The 23,796-nt window shown below is 42.8% G+C and overlaps 1 protein-coding gene across 1 annotated transcript; it reads left to right on the top strand.

The window, feature by feature from the left end:
* The first annotated feature begins 94 nt into the window (after positions 1–94).
* LENG8 (leukocyte receptor cluster member 8) lies at positions 95–23,796 on the top strand. The gene is made up of 15 exons (XM_042473266.1): positions 95–773; positions 7,003–7,180; positions 7,832–7,933; positions 8,384–8,497; positions 9,418–9,703; positions 11,008–11,158; positions 14,050–14,235; positions 14,951–15,265; positions 15,686–15,814; positions 16,041–16,329; positions 16,693–16,794; positions 17,327–17,395; positions 18,251–18,380; positions 18,915–19,122; positions 21,409–23,796. Exons 1-15 carry the CDS (start codon positions 733–735, stop codon positions 21,569–21,571), a joined length of 2,463 nt encoding a protein of 820 aa, XP_042329200.1. The 5' UTR covers positions 95–732; the 3' UTR covers positions 21,572–23,796.

The following is a 23,796-nucleotide window of genomic DNA, read 5'->3' on the forward strand; positions in this document are numbered from 1 at the left end:
CTCCTATCCCGTCGCGGTGACGTCAGGCACAGTGACGTAAGGCGCCCTTCGCTTGTGCGCCTGCGCCACTCCTGACGCCACCGGAAGTAGGTAAATCAGTCAGTCGAAGTAGGTCGGCCGGGGAGAGAGATAGAGGCAGCGTCGGCGGCCATTTTGTGACTCTAGAGGCGCCTGTTTTGCCTTTCCCCGGAGCGCCTCGTAGGCGCATAGCAGCAGAGGCCGAAGCCAAGGGCGTGTTGGGCTTTACCTGAGGGAGGAAGGGAAGCGAGGGGAGTGGGCGAGAGGGGGGCCTGAGGACCCGGATGTAAGTAGGCCGCAGGGAGACCCAGAAGGAGGAGGCGAGGAAATCAGGGAAGCATAGGGTTTTGGGAGGGGGGCGGTCCTTAAAGCTGGCCCTGGAGGCCGCCACGCTATTAGGGAAGGAGCAAGAAGGGCCTAACCAGGGAGAGCAGCATTTAAAATAGTGGCTGGCTGTTGAACACCACCTTCAAGCCTAGAAGCCACTCAAGGTTTGGAAGGGAGTCTAAGGGAAGGAAGGAAGGCCACACATTGGCTCAGGCCCGAGACGTCATTTTAAGGGGGTGACTGCGCTGCCACTTTGGAGTGAGATGTGCCTCTAGCCTGGCTAACTTCCTTTGTTTGGCCTCTCCACTCGCGGAAGAAGAAGAAGAAAGACCGACTCGGAAGCCCCTTCGCCGTCTGGGATTCGGTCCCGTTTTGCCGACACGGAGGATGACGGCCAATATTGGCGACCAGCGAGCGCCCCAGGAATGGTGATTGCCGCTTCGTTGGTTTGTTCGACTGCCTTTGAGGCCGTTTCGACTCTAGAGCTGCTGGAGAAATAACTCAGTTTGGCACTGCTTCAACTCTCTTCTGGCTGAAGGCTATGGAATTCTGGGAGTTGGAGTTTGTTGTGGGCCCAGAGCAGAGCGGAGCCTTCAGCCAGGGCAGTTAAAGCCGTGCCAAACCGGGTTATTTCTCCAGTGTGGATGCTGCCTATCTGCGGAAGTAATCCAGTGTGACGCCACTTATTAACTGCCATGATCCAATGCTGTGGTGCTCTGGGGATTGTGAGTCTTGTGTCACAAGGAACACCAAACCCAGAACTCCATAGCATAGAGCCATGGCGGTTAAAGCAGTGTCAAGCTGCATTATTTCTGCAGCGCAGATCAGACCTTAGAGCAGCGGTTCTCAACCTTCCTAATGCCACGACTTTTTAATACGGTTCCTCATGTGGTGACCCCCCCCCACTGTAAAATTATTCCTAAGGCCATTGGAAATACGTGTTTTCCAATGGTCTTAGGCAACTCCTGTGAAAAGGTTAAGTGACACCACAGGTTGAGAACCACTGCCTTAGAGCCTCTGTTTAAATGCTGCATGCATCCTAAGAGCCCAAAAGTCATGCCAAAGCCATGCTCCAATCCTAAGGAGTGGAGCACAGCTTTGGTGCAGCTTCATTTACACAGCATACCTCTAAAGTGACCTGAAGCAGCTTTATTTTGGCCTGTCTGTTGAGGCCATAATCCCTGTAGATGAGACATCTCCAAGTCCCCCTAAACTCTGACTCCTCCCTGATTGAGGCGTGTGGTCTTCCTCTCTCTTCCACTGCCTTCTGCCCTTCCTAACATCATTGTGTTTTCCAACGATTCATGCCTTCTCATGATGTGGCCAAAGTATGACAGACTCAATTTGGTAATCTTGGCTTCCAAGGCAGTTTCAGGCTTGATCAGTTGAAGGACCCACTTGTTAGTCTTTTTGGCTGTCCATATTGTCCTCAGCACTCTTCTCTAGTACCATATCTCAAAGGATTTTGATTGCAATCACTTACTTTAATTTGAAAGGCACAGTGGGGTGGATTAAAGCAGGACTTGAAAGACATATGGTTTTCTGTTTGGAGACATCTCCCAGCAGGCATCTCCTGTTTTGTGTTTGTGCACAGTACAGTGACGTGGCCTCGGCCACTTCTGAAACGAAACTTGTTGAACCAGCTTCACCGTTCCTGTTTTTTACCACCAGCAGCTGGTAATGTTCAAGCCTAAAAGAGAGTGTTCACTTTGTTCTTCCCAACAGAGAAGCTGCCCTCAGTTGTGACCATCCTCTTTTTTTTGGATAATCTTTGTACCAAATGAAAGGTGGAGTTGAGCTGCTCAATCTTCAACTCAATTTTACATTCAGAATTATTTTCAGAACGTCACAGATGTACTTGTTCTTTGAGGTTAGCTTAACACAAGCTGCATGTTTGACTGGGTTAATCAGGAGTAGCTTTTACCCCCCTGAAGATTTTTTATAATCATTGTCAAAAAACCGAATATAGATTTAAAACTGATTATTTTGGATTTTGAAATAGGCTGGCTCTTTTTCCTATTTAGTTACAGTTCTAGTGACCTCTTTCAGATTTGCTTCCCTGCTCATATGTTTGCTTAATCATATCTGCTGTTTTTGTTACTGCTGGGAGTGTGTCTGACCTGTTTTGAACTCAGCTCATCTAGGACCTTGCACAAGATGTTCTCTGCTGGAATTCATGCTATCGTGTCTGACTAACATAGACTAGCCAGATGGGTTCAGCTATGTAAATGTGTTTGTCTCTAACATGAAAATTTATCTACTCTGAATTCTTGGCTAGATTTGGGCATCTGGCATTAATAGAAGAACAGAGTGAAGTTAGTTTTACAGTGGACGATAATCTTGGAGAGAGGTACTGGCAAGAGATGACATTTTTGTTTTAATGATATGTGACAGAGGTCTTCGTAAGGAACAAAAAGTACCATGTTGATCCTGCAAAGTTTTTTGTTTTTTCTTTTGCCAAACAGTTAGAATGAAATCCAGTCCATATTCTTCGGTTGGTTAATTGGTTAATCAGATGAGTGTTTTGTATAGAGGTTCTGTGTGTGTTGCAGTGTTTTTAAGATTACCTTAATTTGCTGCCAGTTGTACCATAGAGGAAATGTTAACAGAAAAGGAAATGGTGGCCAGTTTTTCAGTTTAAAGACTAATGCTATTATAGTGAGGAAGCGTCTAAAACATAGGGATCTTTTTGAAACTTTGCTCAAGGTGAGGTCAGTATTTCAGCTTGTGATGCCATAATGGGCAATGATGTCACAAGCCTACTGGTCTTTGGCATTTGACCATGGAGGTGAGATAAATGGGCAGGACTCCTGCAGGCCCCCTCTGTGAGTATTTACGCTTGCCCCTGGGCAAGTGAGATTGAATTTGGTCAAGAAAGGCGACTTGCCTGAATCTTGGTAACGGAAATTCTACTGTTGAACTGTTTTATTTAATTGTTTATAAAGTTAATTTTTTTAAATGGAAGGCATTTTGAAAACTCAGTTCTATGGTGGCATATCATTACCTAAAATGTTATTTGTAGTTATATTTAGGGCGCCTTTCCGTATATGGATTTTTTAAAATGGTTAACAAATCTAAAAGCAATTGAAAATTGAATACAAATACACAATACTAATAAAAATACTAGTTCCATACACATGCAAACTCTTTTTATCTGCTGTTCACATACAAACCCAGCTAGTGTCTTGGTTGTTACATTGATATCCTCCCTTTCCTTCAAAGGAGCTGAATTTTTTGGTGCCAAATCTGACACATTATGAGCAGAGATATATAGTTGTCAGTCCAGTTCTTTCACATTCATTTATTATACTATAAAAACAATATCTTTGGGGTAGGTGGGGGGAAAGCTACATGATTAATCCACAGGATAAAGCAATATGAAATGAATCGTGGAATAAATCTATTTCTTCAGTAAATAAAAACATTAAAAATATCATCATTCAGCCTTTGCTTTGAAACCTTAAGATTTGCTGGATAGACAGGAAGGAGGAGAAAGAAAAGGTTCTCTGTTCTCTCCTTTCTCAAGTACAAAAATGTTTGTCTTGACGCTGTTGATCTCAAGAACCAAATAACATGACACAGCCATGCCATCTGTCTGCATGTTGTGGGACTAAAGCAAGAGAGAGGCCACCAGGCAAAGAATCTACATACAGGATGATCAACATATTTAGTGAATAAACTTAACATGCTACATGTCAGTAGCACCTGATAACATCACAGATTTATTCAGAGAACTATAGTCAATGGAAGCTTTTGCAGTAACAAAGACAACCATCCTTTTTGTTTCTTCAGGGGGAACCATCATGGACTTCCCCTCACACACACACACACACACACCAATAACAAAAAATGTAGGAAATCAAGTCCTGTTGTTTCCTTTGGCAGCATGAGATGTAGGTGGCCACTAGTGTGGCTGCGTGCATATGTCTCCATTAAAAATGGAGCTTGCTGTCCACAGAAGCTCAAATGCATGGATTGCGGATAAGAAAAGCCACTGTACATTCATCTTCAAAGTGCCGAAATACACTGTATTGAAATAGATTAAAAATGTGCCCCCTCTTGAAAGTCAGAGGCTTTGGCTAGACATAGCCTTGAAATGTCTGAGAACACAGTAAGACAAAAGTGAGCTTCTTTTTCTTCTTAACAGTAAAGCATTTTTATTTGAAACAGATCTATTTTGTACAAAAATGTTCAGAATCAGGGCAAGCATTATGTTCACAGCCATTTTCTTGGTTGCTGGGGGCTGGCAACTGACAGTTGAGTATCATCTGAGCACTAATTGACCACAAATAGTTTAAGAGGTCAGGTGTTTTTAAATGGCACCTTGTATCATTTTTTGACCAGAGTGAGGGTGGTTTATCTCAAAGCTCTGCAGGAGTCAGGGAAAACCGAGCAGCAGAGTAGCTGTCTGGCTGTAAGTCATCTTTAAACAGGAATCCTACCATCCGTAGGCAAAAGACACTGCCTAGTCTAGGGTCAGCTTGTCAGTAGCAGGGACTGGGAAAATCTTCCCTTCTTGTAACTACCTCTATGCCCTATAAATGCTCCTGTGAAATATTGGTCTTGAATTGAAATACTTGTTCAGAACTTGTTTCACAGCAATTGTTATAGTTATAGTTATATCCTATCTTTCCCCCTGCCTGAGGCTCAGTGCAGCTTACAAGAAGTAGGTAAAAGAAGCATAGCCATAAAATATACCAAATACAGACGTTAAAAAATAATCATTAGTTATCTATAGAATTAAATCCAGTTAAAACATGTTTGCATCTTGGTGAAGATTTTTTTAAAATGTAATAAAATTAATTCTTTAAATTGTTTTATAATATGTTTTGTGTGTGCCTTTAAGTTGCCTGTCAGTTTATGGTGAACCCATGAATTTCATAGGGCTTTCTTAAGGAGTACTCAGGTGGTTTTGCTATTTCCTCCCTCTGAAACACCTGATATTTGTTGGAAGTTTCCCATCTAAGTATTTACAAACAGTTAACTAGATCTCTTTTGAGTGATCAGATGCCACCCTTAATGGTTGCTTTTGGTGAGTAAGAATTGTGTCAATCAGATAGAAAGAAGAGCTGCAAATGGCCACAATAAATGTATGAGCGTGAAACCAAGTTAAATGTTTATGGCTTGTAGTTTTATGGGGAAGGGGTCTTAAGTACCCAAAAGACCTGATCCTGTCAGATCTTGGAAGCTAAGCAGGATCAGCCCTGGTTAGTATGGTACTTGAATGGCAGACCACCAATGAATATCAGGTACTATGGGCTATAGGAAGGAACTGGTAAAACTACCTCTTGAGCATTCCTTGCCTAGAAAACCCTTGAAATTCAGGTTGACATGTGACTTGAAGACCCATGCATACCTGAGAAGGAGAGCTATTTGGAACTTCTTTTCAGGGCTGTAAAAATGAAATAAAACAAAGGCTGTGACTTGTCATGGATGTCTTTACTTCTGAGTAGTCATTCTTGAATTTAGGCTGTAAATCTCAAGATAAATGAGAAGAGCATGGAACTTGAGGAAAGAGGTTTGAAGCCTCTCTTCCTGGATTTTATCCACTTAAGGACCAACTCCTAATTACAGTTACGTGAAACAAATGATGGTGATTTTCTTCCTGCACTTCTAGTCTGTCTGCCTTTGCAGCCTAATGCTATTCCTTCATTAGCTCTAATGTCACAATGGAGCTGTTGTTAGCCTTATGGGAGTGAGTCAGCTCCCTGGACCTGTTTTATATCCTCTGTTCTCAGGGAAGTTTAAAATGCCATTGATTAAACATTTCTGATGTTCCAGAGGGTCAAGCTCAGCTTCCCTAAGTACTTTTGGTTTAGAAGGACGAAGAAAGCCTTTAAATTTGATTTCCTAGGCTCTTGTATGTTGGCATGCCATAAGTTTTCATAAGGTACATATCTTGCAAGGGTCTGATAAGTAGAGAGATAAAATTACTGGGATTGTTCATTGGCTGCTGAATGGCAAAAGGATGGTGTAGTTTGCATAGTTTCTACTATTCAGAATAATAAATTAATAGTAGAATAATAGAACAAACTGACAAAAATTCTCATTCTTGATCAGAGAAGCTGACTTGACACATCAAGACAGTCTGCTGAGAAATTGTCAACCTCTGCAAGTTCTTGCCTTCAGCTTTGCTTTTCATTAACATTTCCATAATTCTATCAGAAATGGGTCTGCATGAAACTACTGGCTTTTTGCTTTGTAAAGCAATGTATGCACATGTAGCAAGTACAGAAAGTTTGGCACGTTGATCAAAAATACAGAAACGACCCATCTGTTGTTCTTATTTTTAAAAGCCCTTTCAGTGAGGTAAGAGCTATTGTAGTTTAGCCACATAATTTCCACAATTTCTGCAAAGATAATTTTTGCAAATGTGAAAGCTCTTGAGAGTGACATATATCTCGCAAATGTGGAGAAACTCTTTTCCTGATTTCTCTTTTTCTCATATGAGCATGATGCTAGGAAAGATGTACTCACTAGATGGCCTTGAACAAACAGTCCTGTAAATTGGGAAGAAAGGAAAGAGAAATATTAAGGAAAGAGAAATATAAAGATTAGAAACATTAGGAAAATTAAATGCTATATTAATAATAAATGGAAATAAAAGACCCGAACCTGGAAATAATTAATCCTGTTTCTCAATCCATCACATTGCAGGGGAAACCAGTATAACCTGGGCAACGGAAACAGTAGAGAGAACGGAATGGAAGGCCCAATGCATGAAAACCCTGAGTGGGAGAAGGCCCGTCAAGCACTGGCTAGCATTAGCAAAAATAGTGCTGCTGCTGCCTCTGGCAACAGTAAACCTGCCACCAATGGGCAGGCTAATGCACAGGTAAGAGGGTTCAGTGTTTCTGCAAGCAAATACATATATCAAAGATAAAAGTAATCTGAGATTGTATAAGTCTACTTTTTGAGAATTCTCTCTTAATAGTAAAAGTCCAAAGTCCTTTCAAAAGCTTTGCTCTGGGAGGGCAACAAATAACGTGGACGAACTCTATCTTTATTTCTAAAACATTTTATCATTTGGGTGGGAACAAATATATTTGGTACCAGCATTCAGTTGATATGTGTTGAATCTCTTGGGGAAGCTGAAGCAGACTGTTTTTTACTTGGGGTAGCTGTGTACCTGAGATCTAGGACAGTGTTTTGCTATCATGGGATCCCAGACTTTGAGTACAGCGGTGGGTGTTCTAGGAGTCTTAAGAATTTCTGAAGATCCAAGTTCTGTGGCCGCTGGTCCAAAGGGCTAGTAGTTCTGGGATTGACATTATTGGGATATGTGGCATCTGGAGAACACAGTCACCCTGGCACTCTGAAAATCGAGATGAATCAACCTGGATTTGTTTGACAGAGAATCAGGCTCCTTATCATCCCACTTTTCTACTGACACGGGGAGCCAAGGAAGCTCCTTCCTTGTTAGCAAACTCAAATAGCTTTTTGAGCCTCCTTTTGTCATAAACATTTATGCTGCTTTTTTTCCTAGTACTCAGCCCAGCAAGGGGAATCTCTACAGCAGCAGCAACAGTACTACCAGTGGTATCAACAGTACAGCTACCTCTACCCATATAATTACTATTATCCTATGGTAAGTAACAACAACTAGCTGAGCTCCTAAACTCTCCTAGAATGCATGCTGATATGTCTCTCCTGGAAATGTGGAGATGTTTGCAGCAAGGATCTGAGTTACATGCTGTGGAGGGACTCATAGTTCAAGGTGGGATCCTCAACATGTTGGGCTTCACTGATGCCTCCACAATCCTTAGATGTTAACAATAATTTCAGCTGAAAATAAGATACAAGCACATGACTACAGTTTATGCCTGCTGTATATGAATTAAGCAGGACTGGAGTATAATATTGGAGAAGAGGGGTGTTGACAAGTTGGCTTGTTAAACAAAATCCAGACATGTGTATGAGATGTGCAGGGAATTTAATTTGTAGCCACCATTAACCATTAAGAAGATAACCATCTGCACAGTTTCTATTCTGTTACATACCTGTACTAATCTGGTTCTGTGGCTTGCCCTCACTACAGAATGTCTACCCTGGGTATGGTTCCCCTGGACAGTATGGTGTCCCTGGTTCTTATTCATCGGGAACACCGCAGCAGCCGCAACCTCCTGGACAACACCAAGGGAACATGAACCAGGTAATGATGCCTAACTTGTATTCATCCACCCTAATGCTGTTTTTTCCTTCTGTTTATTAACTAAACAGGAAACAGATCAGATGGCGGGCGGCGCGGCAGCGCAGTGTTGATACGCTGCAGGAGCACCACAAAGCAGTGTCAGAAAGGACACCCTTTTGCTGGCTCAAAAAGGAACAGCATTTTGCCTCCCCTTTTCGAGCTGGCAAATAGCCGAATTGGGGCCGCAGCATGCAGTTACCATGGTCCTGATCTGGTGTTCAAAGGGGTGGCATTATGCTGCTCCTTTAGGGCCATCTGTTTCGGCCCTTTGTTTCCCTACCTTTGTACCCCTAACTAAACTCATCCATCTATAATTCCACTGTTATTGATTCTTATGGGTCCTGGGTATGCTACGATCATAATAAAGGTGAAGAGTGAAGTCGGTTGTGGACCACACTGTGTGTAGTTTACTTATGTGATTTATTTATTGTCTTCCCAGTTCATTCCTTGCTTCAGCAATTTGCAGTGATGATTGCTTCAACAATTTATAGTGATGATGCAGTAGTTAATGATGCTAGCCTGATAGGGGAGAGATGCAGAACTAGAAATAATCCTCAGGGGCTAAATGGAATGGATGCTGGATTCTGACATTTCATCTGAGAGACAAAGAACAGAAGCCAGCAGCTGTGGTTCTAGATTTTCAGAGAGAGGAAGGGGGCTTTATGGGTTCAGAGGAGTGGTCTGTTGTTCCATCCCCTGCAGTTGTATTCCGATCCAGTCAGCATGGGCATTTGTCAAGAGCTATGGGGAACTGCAGTCCAGTACTATCTGGAGAGACCCAGGTTGCTTACTCCTAAGTGATTTAAGGCTTACCTCCATATTTTCTGTCCAAGTGTATACTTGGAGAGGTAGCAGTGACAGAATTTTTTTTTTCCTGTCAGCCTCCTGTTCCAGGTATGGAAGATGGAGGGATGCCATATCCAAGCCAGCAGCAACAAATGCAAGTTCCAAACCCTCCACATTCCCCTATGCAACACCCTGGCCATCCCTCACAGCATAACAGCCATCCCATGGGTTCTTCAGGTCAGCAGCAACAGCAAGGTGGGCCTCCTGGAGGGCTGCATTCCCAACAAAACCAGTCAAATGCCTCCTATAACCAGCAGCAGCATTCCTACCAGGAGGCACCAAAGCCCAAAAAGGGACAGCAGCTTTGGAACCGCATGAAACGTGAGTTTCTGGAGTTTAGGGGAAGTGGAACAGGGGAGGGACTTCAGTTCTTACAGAAAAGGAGTTGAAATAGGTTGGTACAGAAAAGGGCTTGAAATAGGTTATTGAGGAGGAAAGTTGGTGTAGAACTAGGAATGTTCCACTAGCCTTTTATGTTAGTTGTAGTGGAAAAAATTGTGCAAAAACTACTTGTAACAATCTCCTTTCTGGCAGAAGTTTAAAGTAGTATGTAATTATCGTAAAGGTAAAGGTAGGTTCTTGACATGAACGTCTAGCTGTAACCAACTGTAGGGGACAGTGCTAATCTCCGTTACTAAACCGAAGGGCCAGTGTTGTCCAAGAACTGCTCTGGTGCTCAAGTGGCCAGCATGACTGTACAGAACGCTGTTACCTTCCCACCAAAGTGGTACCTATTTATCTACTTGCATTTGCATGCTTTTGAACTGCAAGGCTGGCAGAAGCTAAGAGTAGTGACAGGAGCTCACTCCATCATGCATCACTTGAGCCTCAAACTGCCAACCTTCCTATCTTACAATAGTCAGAATTGGCATCTTAACCACTAAGCTACTGCATCCCTATAACTATTGTGAATATTTGATTATATGTTGACCTCATATGTAAGTGGAGGGCAGGTTTTGGGGCAAAGCCATAGATTTTGATATGACCCATAGATAAGTTGAAGGTAAAATTTAGGTGCATATAACAAAGGATATGAAGGATGAAGCAAATGAAAACAATGCCAAAGAACTTTTAATATTCCAGCAGCCATAACTGCTTATGCTCAGTAGTTAGGACTGGATGGATGAGTGAGTCGGGGATATGTGTGCTTCCAGGACAAATGACACTCTTGCTTTTCACCAGAGAATGGTTCTTTTTTTTTTAATAAGAGTTAAAGTACAGTACTTACATTGACCCATGAATAAGTCAACTCAGCTTTTTTGGATCAACTTTTTGACTAAAATTTCTAGATTTATACATGAGTATATGAAATAGTTAACCTGTATGTTTTTGTTAACTGCCTTCATGTCGACCTCGAGTTGACCTTTAAATTTTCAGAGTGAAAGAAAGTGTATTTCTATAGTTTAGTGATGCCACTATTCAATAATAGATTACAGGGCCTCATTTACAATGGGGAACCTTAGATCTCAGTTGATTAACTATGTATCTGAAATTGGGCTGAGTTTTTGATAGTATCTGTGACCGTAATAATAGCCAATAGGAAACTCTTTTTGGGTTGGTCTGTTCTTATTAGGAGACCAAAGGCTTTTTTTAAGTCACTACTGCTCACCTCTTGTTCTCTACAGAAGCCCCTGGGTCTGGTGGGCTGAAATTCAATCTGCCCAAACGCCCTTTTGTAGTAACAAATCAGAACTTCAGCAGTTCAGAGCAGCAGCAACAACAGCAGCATGGCAACTTTGGTTCCCAGCAGAATCCTGAAAAACGCCACAATCACAGGTATGCCTAATTTCTTCAGTTTCATTCCTCTTTAGAATGGTAGGTGACAGCACTTAAGTTGGATAACAGTTGGTTCTCTAGGTTGTAAAAATCCCTTGTGCCTGTATTTCAAACCTTCCTGTTTGTGTACGTCAATGAGATTTCCACATTTCCAAGAGATACTAACTTTTATTTTGTTAAATTTCTATCCCTCTTGTTTTTGTAGAACAAGTTTCAGATAGGATTTTCTGGGAGCACCCACCTTGCCTTTCTCCATAACTACCCTTGCTGTCAATAGTGTCACTGGGGGGATGCAAACAGTACCCTAAATGGAGGTGACACCACTGCATCCCATACATTCAAAAAGTGTTAGGTGAAGTGCAGCTCACTGAGGGGAGAAAAAAGGCACTCACTTGCTCATGTTGAGCAAGCAAGCATCTTCTTTCTCTGCCTCTGAGCTGCACCTCACCCAAACTTTGAGCAGGTTCAGTGGGCAGAGAAAAGTTGCCCAGGCTCAGAGGGCAGCCAGGGTGTTTGCCTATGCAGTGAAAACACAAGAATTAGCAAATGTTGGAGGAGGAAAAGCAGGAAAGGGTCACTGCTGTTGCCACACCATCGCACCCAGCACCACCAACCCAATTTTTACTGCTGGAGAAGGTGGGCAATGGAGGCAGCTGGCATGACCAAGCTCTAATGCGAAAAGCTAGCGCTCCTGCCAGGGCAGGTCCTCTCCCTTTCCCCTTATGATTGCCTTGCCTCTTGGCACGTTGGCCTGTGCACCCCCGTACCCCCTTGTACCTTCCAGTTAGTTGGCCTCCTCCTTTCCTCGCCTGCCTATGACTCTTTCCTTCCAAGGGGCCTATCTCTTGCTCTTGAGGCATCAGTGGTGGAGGATGAGAAGTAAGAAGAGGTTCTAGCAGCAACAGTGGCCACCTCTCTGTGATCCCCAGCACTTGTGGCAGAAGCTTGGAGGAGGAGGAAGTAAAGAGGCAGAGAGCCAATGTGGTGTGCTTTGAATGTTGGACTATAACTCTGGAGACCAGAGCTTGAATCCTCACTTGAGCATAAAAACTTACTGGGTGACCTTGGTCAGGTCACACTCTCTCAGCTTCAGGATGGTAAGGGCAAACCACCTCTTGGCAAACAAATCTTACTAAGAAAACCTCAGGATCAGGTTGCCTTAGGGTTGTCATAAGTCAGGAATGACTTGAAGACGCACAACAACAAGAGAAGGCAAGAAGCTTCCTCTCCAGTGCTGCCAGGCATCTTGTGAGACGAAGTGCAGGCAAAGAGGCAATGAAACTGCCTGTGAACTGCATTCCTTTTTCTTGATGATGCCAAAAATGATATCCCTCCTCCTCTGTATGAAGTCCAGTGAGCCTCCTCTCTCTGCCTGCCATGCGCCATTTCACTCCTGAGTAAACCGGCGTGCAGCAGAGAGGGATGGTGTTCCCTCTCTGCTGCGCATCGATTTACTCAGGAGTAAAATGGTGTGCGGCAGCAAGGTGAGTAGCATACCTTTTTGGCTCTGCCCCCTCAAGCCCTACCCTTCCGCACTGGGTGACACCCAGTGCAGGAACTCTGCTGCTTCCTGTCACTATAGTATTACTTCTGAACTCTGTTCAATAACGAGTCCCTGGATGGACCCTTAGGTGCATGGGAGGAATTTCACTATGTTCCCTCCATGTTTTGCCTATTTTATGTACTGTAGAGACCTTTTTAAAGCAGCAAGTCAACCAGAAATCAAATCATCTGTTTTGTTTTGCTTTTTAAAGTTAAGAATTTGGGGGATGCAGATAAGCTGGTGGAACTCATAAAGCATGTAGCCCTTAGATTGCACTTTTCCCATCCCAGCAAAGATGCTAAACCTGTCAAACAGCAAAGATGTAAAACCTGTTAAAATTTCTATTGCTAATTTGTAGTTAGTATTGCCTTTTGCTTAGTCAGCACAGCTTTGAGGCAGACTTCTAAGCATGCATGTGAGGGCTCAGAACAACACATTGATGTAGAATGAGATATTGGCACAGATACCTCTGGAGACATCACAGGCACAAAATATGTATTCTTTATGCAGAATTTGTGCCATGTTTGAAACAGTCAGTTTTGTAGAATGACACCACCTTGGACTTCTTGTCAGGCTGCTGAGAGGTTTTAAATGCAAGAGGGCTGTGAAACATCTTCTCATTGTGTAGTGGGTGAATTATTAATACAAGATGGCAGGAGTGCATATGGAGTGAAGTCAGAGCAGTACCAGGAAGGGTACCTAGGTTTTACTTGGAATTAGCCAACACCTCCTAGTGCTCGATGAAAAGACAGCTTGGAAGCTCTTGAGTTTATCTCTGAACACTAGACTGTCTTGTGTAGTGCTGGGAGCATTTTCAGGCTACAGGTTGAATCTTTCCAAGCAGCCTGACAAGAAGTCCAAGGTGGTGTGTATCACACGTCATGGGAAGGTTCAGCCCTCAGGCAGGTTGAATAGGAAGATCAGCAGATGGTAGCGGAACTGGGTATATTGAATTTCAAAGTAACCATTTTGACATAGAACAATTGCTTGTCAAAATAGTTCAGTCTCCCTTGGAGGTTTTCAAGAAAACTTTAGATGGCATTTAGTTATTCTTGCTTGCATTCAGAGGGAAGTGGGGGGTTTTCAATACTAGAATGCCATGTTGAGTAAGTTAACATAGTCTGGTTTAAAGTCACATGTTCCAGCTAATGTTGTTTTGAAGCTTAACCTTGGATCTTCTTAGTGCTTTGATAGGGGATCTGAACCCCCTGGGACTTCTGAAAATCTCTCTTCCCCAAACACAGCAAAATCCTCCCAATGTGCACTTTAAGTTTAAAAAAAGAGAAGGATCTTAACACAAATTATATATCGGTTGGGACTTGGAGTTTTAAACAATTTCTCTTTACAGTTCTTCAACAGGTAAGCCAGAAGATTGGCCTCAAGATATGAAAGAGTATGTCCAGCGCTGTTTCACAGCCTGTGAGTCAGAAGAGGACAAAGACCGCACTGAGAAGCTGCTGAAGGAAGTTCTGCAGGCCAGGTTGCAAGATGGCACTGCCTACACAATTGACTGGAGCAGAGAGCCACTTCCAGGGTGAGTAGCTACAGGACCAGAAAGGTGAATGGGGATTTTTGGGTCAGACTTGGAAGGATTAGATTTATTATTCTGTTTGTTTTATTATATTTGTATTCTCACTTGCACTCAGGACACTGTACACTCACATACCCCTACTCCATTATATCTGCAAGTGATCCTGTAGGGTAAGATTAGGCAGAGATATTGTAACCAGATGAAGGCTACTCAATAAGCTCAGTGTCTTAAGTGGAAATGAACTTGAGTGTTCCCAATTTCAGTCCAGCAGTATAGCTCAGGGTTGGAACATTTGCCATCTAGACGATGATCGACTGTAACTCCCACTATCCCTCACCATTGCCCGTGCTGCCTAGAACTGATGGGGACTGCAGTCCAAGAGCACTTGGAGGATCATACCTTACTCGTCTGTGCTCCAGCTGTTATAAAATGTGGCCTCTTATTTATTTGGTTTGAATGTGCAAACAATTAAGAATCCTGAATGGATAATGGTGTAGGATGGTAAAGTGTTATATTGTCTAACACTGGATGTTCAGCTAAAGTATTTAGAAAGCAAGGTGCTGGGGTTTATAATTCATTATTTTTTTATGACAGATTTGTCTTGAGGCAAATACAAGTTTGTACATAAGTAAAGAATTTGTCTATTATAATAAACTTATTGATAATGATAAGTTTGCTTATATCTATGGACTGAGCAGTTTTGTTTCTTTCTATGCAGCCTGGACAGGGACAACATGGTTGAAAGCCCCAAGAAGAAACAGCAACATTGGGAAGTGTCTTCTCTCCACTCTCCACGTTCCTCTATGCAGTCTACACTTTCACAGCAGCAGCAGAGGACTAGTGGCAACTCTCAGCTTCAACGTGGGGGAGGTAGTGGTGGAGGTGGGACTGGTCGGATTCGTGGCAATGGCTTTCCCACCAAGTTTGGAAATCGCAATGTCTTCATGAAGGAGAATAGCTCATCCTCAAGTGTTGATTCACGTTCCAGGTCACGGTCCTCATCACGGTCTCCCAGCCGGCACTTTCGAAGGAGGTAAGTGTCTCATGCAACAACAGCAGAATAGGTATGGAACGGGTGTCTCAGGCTTTCTGTAGTTAGTTGTTGTGTCAGTAAAAGGGACCCCTCAAAAGTGTGCATGTGGGAAGAGAAAGGCAGGAGCTGTGCATTAAAGCTTCCTGAAAGTTGGTAGGACAGTGTAGAAGTTTCATTTGGAAACAAAAAAAAGTACAAAGTGAGATTCTTAGAAAACTAAATTTTGTGTTTCCCATTTGCACAACAATGTAACTAGCTGGAGCGGGGTGGGTTTTTGTTTGTTTGTTTGTTTGTTTGTTTTGTTTATAATAACAGCTTTTAAAGTTTGAGCACTAACAGAATTAATTACAGTACGCAGCACCTTCTTGAGTACAAGGTTTAGTGAAAATGATTTTCTCCCTTCTTTTTCCTCTCAAATAGCGATTCGGATACAGACAGTTCCTATTCAGGCAATGAATGTCGCTTGGGTAACCGCAGGAATACACAGAAGAACCGGGGCCGTGGGGGGCACCTGGATAGAGGCCGGATGAGAGCCCAGCGAGGAAAGAGGCAAGTTGTGTGAGAAAACGAGCTTACCAATATCTCCCACTGCTGGTGTGTAGTCACAGATTAATGACTGAAAGTCTACTAGAAGAGTAGTAGAAAGTACTACTGGGGAAGCACCATGTTCTGTCTGCTTCTCAGAGGATCATGGTGTAAATCGTAACTGTGTCTTTTACTTGAGTGGCACTTCCTTCCATAAGTGATCTTCTCAGCCTCTTGCTTTCTTTCTCAGGCATGATCAGGGGCCTTCCAAACGCAACCGGAAGCGTAGCACAATGGACTATGAAGATCCTGAAAAGGAGTTCAAGAAAGAGCGACGAGCAGCCCGTTTCCAGCATGGTGCCCATTCCAAAAAGCTGCGACTGGAGCCCCTTATCCTTCAGATCAACAGCCTTGATACCACTGGCTCTGATGGGTTTGACTGGAATGAGCTGAAGATAGTGGGTACCTGCCAGGAAATAACAAAACATTATCTGCGTCTTACTTGTGCTCCAGACCCCTCTACTGTCCGGCCTCTCTCAGTGAGTAATTCTTAGGCCAAGGGTGGGGATGGTGTGGCTTGCAGGCCTGATGTGGGCTCTCAGCACCATTTTTAAGGCTCTGCAACCTCCACCAGACTCTTAGCTAAAAAGGTCTGGGAGGGGGGGGGGGGTCATCACATTTGGGCCCCTGGGCCATTTTCAAACCAGGAAATAGATTGGAAGTTGACTTTTTAAAGTCAGTAACCTCTGGCCAGGCATAAATTGACTGCAGTTGGCATTCTGCTTGTCCTTGTTCTGAACATGTTTTTAGTAGGCTAGTGCTTGCAGTGTTCCATGGCTAGTGAGCTTTCATTTTGGACATCATTTGATCCTTATCAAGTATTTCTATATTGCCCCTACCAGGTACTTAAAAAATCCTTAGCTATGGTGAAATCACACTGGAAAGAGAAGCAGGATTATGCCTATGCTTGTGAACAAATGAAATCCATCCGGCAAGATCTCACGGTAAGCAAGTTCAGGTATTGGAGGACAAGAGTCAGTGAGGATGTCCGTGGTTGTCAGCTACTCCTAGCCTATTGAATTGCTACTTGCCAATGAAACCTAAAATTGCTAGTTACAGTGGGCCCTCCTTATCTGCGGATTTGTCATCCGCTGATTTGAGCATCTGCGGATGGCAAGCCCATGTTGTCCCCAAGTGGCAATGTTAGTCCAGTAAGAGAGCCTAAAATTGCAACCTTGGTAGTTTTAATGAATTGATGGTTAATGGGAGAGGGGAAAGACTCATAAAACTCTTTCTTCACTTCTGTCATTTGGTATTTTGGAACACAGTTATGCTCTTATTTTGGCAGACCCTGTCTTTGGGCCAGGAACAGCCATGATAATTCTCCATCCATTTCACACTTGGTTTAACTGTATATTCAAGCCTCACTTCTTTGTGGAAGTGCAAATGGGAATTCACCCACAGTTAAACAAACCTAATATGTGGAAATTGAAGTTATTTCTGGTTCTTTATAACATCCTTCCCTGTTCTGTTTAGGTTCAGGGAATCCGTACAGAATTCACTGTGGAGGTCTATGAAACACACGCCAGGATAGCACTGGAGAAGGTAAGGCCCAGCGCAATAGAGAGTCCCGGGAACTTCCAAGTTCCTGTCTCCAGTCGGCCTTGAACTGAGAGGCTATACAGACCAGCGTTATATGCCGGCCTCAGGACAGAGTGGAGGTGTAGCGTCCAAATGACAAACGCCCCAATGATGCCATCACAGCATGCACCCAATTGCATGGCGGGCAGCATCACAGCACTCCTTTGACACTGCAACCAGATGACACAGCTCCGAAAGGAGCCATAGAAGGTGTGACTGTGGTAGCAAAGGAGCCACGAAAACGCCAGATTGTGGTCGCAGCATGTAGTTGCCACGGCCCCGATCTGGTGCTGTTTAACCCCTGAGTCAGTAACCTTGAGCAATCACTTTATCACAGGGGTTTGAAGATAACTTTGAGGGAGAGCCTTCTATGAAATAAGCCAGTAGGGGTTGGGTTTGTTTGTTTTTGCACACTTTCAAAAATTAGAGGGTACTTTCAGGAGGTGTTTGTGCATCCTGTTGATCCCTTACTTGTCTTCTGCTGGGTCTTTGTTACTTCCTCTGCATCCCACTTCTTCAAATACTAACTCTTGCACAATTTATTTTCTGTAAAAAAATTATTGGAACAGAAATTCTTGAGGAACTTGAGCCCCTTTGAGGCCTAGAGGTACAAGCTTGTGACTGAAGGTTAAGGGCTTCTTCACACACCCACTAAAGCTAAATGGAGGAGATTTCAGTGGAGTGTTGGGGCAATTTTTTTGCTTTGTATAAGAAAAGGAAGCCTTATCAAGTTGCAGGGAGCATGAAGGAATACCAAGTTTTACCTAGTTCTAGTGGCCAGTTGAATCATTTCCATAACAAACTATTTATCTTTTATAGGGTGACCACGAGGAGTTTAACCAATGCCAGACACAGCTGAAGTCTCTTTATGCAGAGAACCTGCCTGGAAATGTTGGAGAATTCACAGCTTACCGAATCCTCTATTATATTTTCACCAAGAACTCAGGGGGTAAGTGCCGGGGCTTGATGGACATGGAATCTTTGTAGATCTGGGCTAAGCTGTCAAGAGTTACTTTAGTGCTGGTTTATATTATTTGGAGTTTGGGGTTTTTTTTTGCCATTAACGTATTTGCTTCTTTAACCATGTAAGGAAAATGCAGTTACTAAAGGCTGAGCTCAAGAGTGAGACCTGTCAGGTACTTCCAGCTCATGTATCTGCTCCTCGGAGCCTGCTTTTGCAAAAGATAGATGTCTCTCCACCCATGCCAATTAACTAGGAAAATATTAATCATGTTGGAAATCTTGCTCTCAAAATACCATGAACAGTAGAAGCATTCCTGGTTGTGGGAAGTAGAGAAGAGTGTAAACTCCTTTTTTATGTAGAGACTGAAGCTAGATGGGCCAGGATAAAGCAGGCTAAGTTTGTGAATTTAGACAGTAAGCCTCATTAGTTAAGCCAAACTAAGTAGGCAGCAAGAGTAACAAGTAGCAGAGCTGCAGTGTGAGAATGGGTTCTGGTGATGCTTCTTTCTCTCCGTTGCAGATATCACAACAGAGTTAGCGTACTTGACAAAAGAGTTGAAAGCAGATCCCTCTGTGGCACATGCACTTGCCTTGCGCGCTGCCTGGGCCCTGTCCAATTACCACCGGTTTTTCTGCCTGTATCGCCAAGCGCCCTGCATGTCCGGCTACCTCATTGACAAGTTTGCCGAAAGGGAGAGGAAAACAGCCCTTAAAGCCATGATCAAAACGTATGTGAAGCTGAACCAGGCACCCCTGGGGTGAGGGATGGGGAGATGCCTCACACCTGCCCGCTTTCCTCCCTGCCCCAACTGTTGTGTGGCAAAGGGACAGACTAGTGTCATGTAGATAAAGGGGGGTAAAATGGGTTTATGTTTATGCAGTCTCAGTTCAGAGTGCCATGTCCTTTGCAGGTAAGTAGGGTAACAGTCTTCTACTCAGACTGCCATTACATCTGTAGATTTAAAATAACTACTTAATTGTACACCAGGGCTGGTTGAGGTGCTGTCATGTGCTGTGATTCACTTAGAGTGGCAAAAGGATCCACATGTAGAAGGTTTTGACTAAGAAGCATTAATCTAGAAAACGATCTTCAGTTGAAAAAAAATACACTGTTGAAGTTTTAATTTGGGTATATAAGCCATTAGCAAAAGGAAAAACAAGAAGAAGGAAACAAAGATGATGTTGTGGAAAGGGTGTACTTTCAGAAGAAATAATAATAACCAGAGTAGACTTTTGAGCAATTTGTAGTTTGTGCTTACCTTTTTGTCATATCCTATGCCTCTAAAAGGAAGATTTTTCCCTCTACCTTCTGATTCATTTAAGGAGAAGAATACATGAAATCAGCCTTCTCCATACTTCTCACTTGTTGAATTGAAAACCACAGGCCTCATCTGGATAGATAATGGATCTTGGATGCCACCTGTCCATTGCCTTTCTAGTGGGTTACATGCTTTGAATGTGTATCCTGATGGAGATGGTGTTCTCCATGCATATTCCACTGAAAGCAGGGCAGTGTGGTAGGCCTGCATCCATGTTCAGATCTACTTTGAATGTTCATTCAATTTTCTTCACTTTTTCAAGTGAGGGATAGGAATCTTTGACCTTCTAGTTGTTTTGGTGTTCAGTTCTAAGGAGTTCCAGCCAACGTAGTCAGTGGTAAGAGATTGTTGAAATAATCATGCAAAACACCTGGAAAGCCAAAGGTTGTTTACCCCTATGTTAAAGATGTGTGGGAGTTTTCCATGTATAGGGATTTTCTGTCTTTCCCCCTATTTTGTTGTGTAGTGCATCCATATACAAATCATGAACTCAGTAAGTTGAGAAAGTGATGATGATAACCTTCAGTGCTTTTTAACAAATTTTTTAACAAATCTAGATGCTGAATGTTTACAAAGTGGTTTGGTATCTGGGGCTGGGTGGTAGCAGGGGTATGGTGCTGAAAAGTAAGAAGCAAAATATTACAAGCAATTGGCAAGATGGCACTAACATATTGTTACACTGTGCTTGATGAAAGATGCTGCAGGGATAGTGGGACTTTCATTGAGAGAAGTTGCTTTATTGTAAAAGAGGATTGTAAACTTTAGTGGTTTAGCATGTCAGATATTTACAATATTGTCTTCTCTGACCCCTATTCTAAATCCTTTTCATTCATGTGGTCACTCTTGAAAGTTAGAACCTTAAAAAGTTGATTATGTATCAATCAAAGAGGGTATCTCAGGGTGAGTTATTTCTCCCATTTGCTCCAAAGGCATGTTCTGCCTTCTGTGCTTCATTTTCTAAGCTTGTCCTTTCCAGTGGGATCAGGGGGACACATACTTCCCCCTACTAGCTCCAGTCCTTTCCCAGCATTGACAGACTTTGGGGAGCTTCTTCCTCATCTCTAACATGCTGTCTTCTTAAAAGCACAGTCTGGACAGTTCTGACCTTCCTTTCTCTTGTTTAATCAGGTATGAAGTGTAAGCTCGGCAAAACCACTTTATTTTGCTACTACAAGCACAGTTGGCAAGTGCTGAGGAATCTAATCTTTCAGAAGCCTTTTATGAGGCAATGATTTGTCAACTAGAAGCTGCCCCAAAAAAGCATCTGAGATCAAAATTCATTGCCTTTCTTTTGGCAAGTGTAAACATGCAAAGAAATCCAACAGGGTTAAATGTACAAACCAGGAACAATTGGCTGGCTACTTGAAGTGCTTCGGATTAACAGAATGGTTGGGGGATTGCAGCCTGTCCTATGCCTTACATTTGGATGACAGGTGGGTGGGCACTAACAGACTATCTGAACTCTTGCCTCTTTCTGCAAATAAGTCTCAAGAGTGCAATCCATAATAACCTTACTTTTTAAAATTCTTCTTAACAGCCATGGGACTAGGGTTGTAATACCTAATGATTCATTTGGTTTTCATCATTTTGTCAAGTTCACTAAGAGTAACTAAGTGTTATACTGTGAGCAGGATTCTGCTTGACATTTTAGCCTGCCTTTTCCTATTCACCAGTGTCTCTTTTTATCTCCCTCAGTTTCCGCCCGGTGCTTCCTGTGTCCTACGTTGTGTCAGAGCTGGCCTTCGAGAGCGAGGAGGAGTGCCAGGCCTTCCTCGCAGCTCTGTCCCTTGTGTATACTAGCCCTGACGCCACCAAGATTGACTGCAAGCAGAGCTTGGCGGTCCTCGCCAATTTCTGAAAGTGTAAATCTCCCCCTGCCCTGCCCTGTTTTAACATGTACATATATATATATATGAGTCTTTTTGTGTGTATATATGTATATAAAACCAAATTCAGTTAGACGCCATGGGCATTTTGGAGCCTAGCTCTAGCATCTCTCCTGCTGTCCACACCGCACACGGATAGAAGAGGGTAAGATCCATGGACATCGGATGGCATCTAGGACTGCGAGAGATGGAGAAGAGCAGAGTTTGGTTTAACTGTTGTATTTTTTATTTTATTTTTTTGCCAGCAGTAGGGTAGGGAGGTGTGGGGGAATTCTTTGCACTTGAAGTTTAAGATCATCTGTGGTGGCGTTTTTCTTCTCCTCGTGTCAAGATGCATGAGAGAACATAGCTACACACACGCATACCCTCGTCATCTGTTGGTCAGAAATTGCTGAGATGAAGGGTTGGGCAAAGGAAAAGGGATCTGTAAGACAAATTCTTGAGCCGTACGGATTTAATAGCTCTTTGTGTTACCATCCTTTCCATCCCCATGAGAGTGTTCAGGGAGCTAGAATGTTTACTCTGTAAGACACAGGGGAATCCTTTCATCTAATTTCTCTCTAAAACCACATCAGTATCCTTGCAGAGCCATATTTACATCAAGATTCCACCTGGCAAACCTCTCAGAAAGCAGCGGTACTTGAGAGCAAATGGTTCCTTTGTGTAAATATGTGGAATATGATTTTGTACAGAAGCACCAAGTTGTAAATAATACTAGAAAAACTGTTGTTTTCTAAAGGGAAAAAAAACCTTTTCTACTTTTATAATGATGAGTTTAACAGATGGTTTTCTCTGAAGACGAAAAATCCAGGTTGTGTTTGTACGCATTTTGTGTTCTCCATTGTGCTTCTCAGAAACTAACACTGTCTCAGTTTTTTCCTCTTCCGAGCTATGGCCTGGTTCCGAAAAACCATGAGAGAGATGCCACCTCTCCAGTCAAAAAAAAAAACCAGCCTGAGGAGGAAGAGCAAAGCAAAATCTGCCTTCATGCCTTTCCTACCAGTTCAAAGACTTTTTCCTATGCAGCAGAGAATGTAAAAGACTTTTCAATGCAACCCCATGTGGATGTGGCAACGTGCAGTGAAGAGAAGCACATCAAGGCAATAAGCTACAGCTGTTGAATCAGAGCCGCACACAAGATGGTCCTCGCAACCTTCTCCTTTGCTATTGTGTTCTGGAGTTGTCATGCTAAGTTAAATTTATTTATTTTTTTCCTCCCTCTGTCCTCAGTTCTATACAGGTAAACTCAGAAAATGCACCACCCCATTTTCACCTCCTTTCGTCACATTGTTTTCAGTTTTGTTTTAAAGTTTTGGAAGATTGTCCAGTTGTCTCCTTTTCCTTTTTCTCTTTCCTGCCCCCATTCTTTCCCACCCTTAGTTTCTCTAGCTAATCCCTTCCCTTCTTTCTTTCTCTCTCTCTCTCTCTCTCTCCTTTGCTCTTACTCCTTCTTTCTATTTTTGTTTTTAAACATGTGTAATTTTGGGATGTTTTGGCTTGGGCTGGATTTTTCAAAGTTTCCTTTTTCCTTTTCAGAAACCTCTGAATTTTTTCCCCATTTGATTAAATTAAAAAAAAAAATCAGTGACATCTTCTCTGGTGTGATGCTTTTGAAGGTTTAGCTGTTTTTAGCATTATGGTTATAACAGTTCAGATTCTCCAGATAAAAGGAAAACGAAAAAGGGAGTTCAAGATACATTTGTAGTTGCAGGACTGTGTAGTCCAAGTAATTATAACATTGCTACAGGTGATCTGAGCAATACATACCTCAATAAGAAGGTCTAAATCAGGGGTTTCCAACCTTTTTGACTTACAGTGCCTTTTTAGAATCAATTTCTATGGTGGAGCCCCAAAAAGCCCTACTCTATGTCTTGGAAGTTAATGGCGTTTAGGAGTAGTGTTATTTGGTGGAGGTAGGGTTAGGTGTAAGTGAACATGGAGCGATAAGGGCTCCTCGGAGCACAGGTTGGGAACCACTGGTCTAAAATAATTCAGTCACTGATTTTATTGCTTTTTAAGTGAGCTAAGCAGGATTTTGCACTGAAGGAGGAGGAGCCACCTTGGTGTTTCACAGGAAATAGAACTTGGTTTCTTCCTCAGGTCAAGAACTAGTACTCTGATTGTGCAGTTAAAATAAAATCGGGAGTGTTTTATCTAGCGCCTTAAACCTAGCCTCTCTGTTTGTTATGCCCTCATT

This window comes from Sceloporus undulatus, chromosome 6 (genome assembly GCF_019175285.1).
Source record: "Sceloporus undulatus isolate JIND9_A2432 ecotype Alabama chromosome 6, SceUnd_v1.1, whole genome shotgun sequence".
NCBI lineage: Eukaryota > Metazoa > Chordata > Lepidosauria > Squamata > Phrynosomatidae > Sceloporus > Sceloporus undulatus.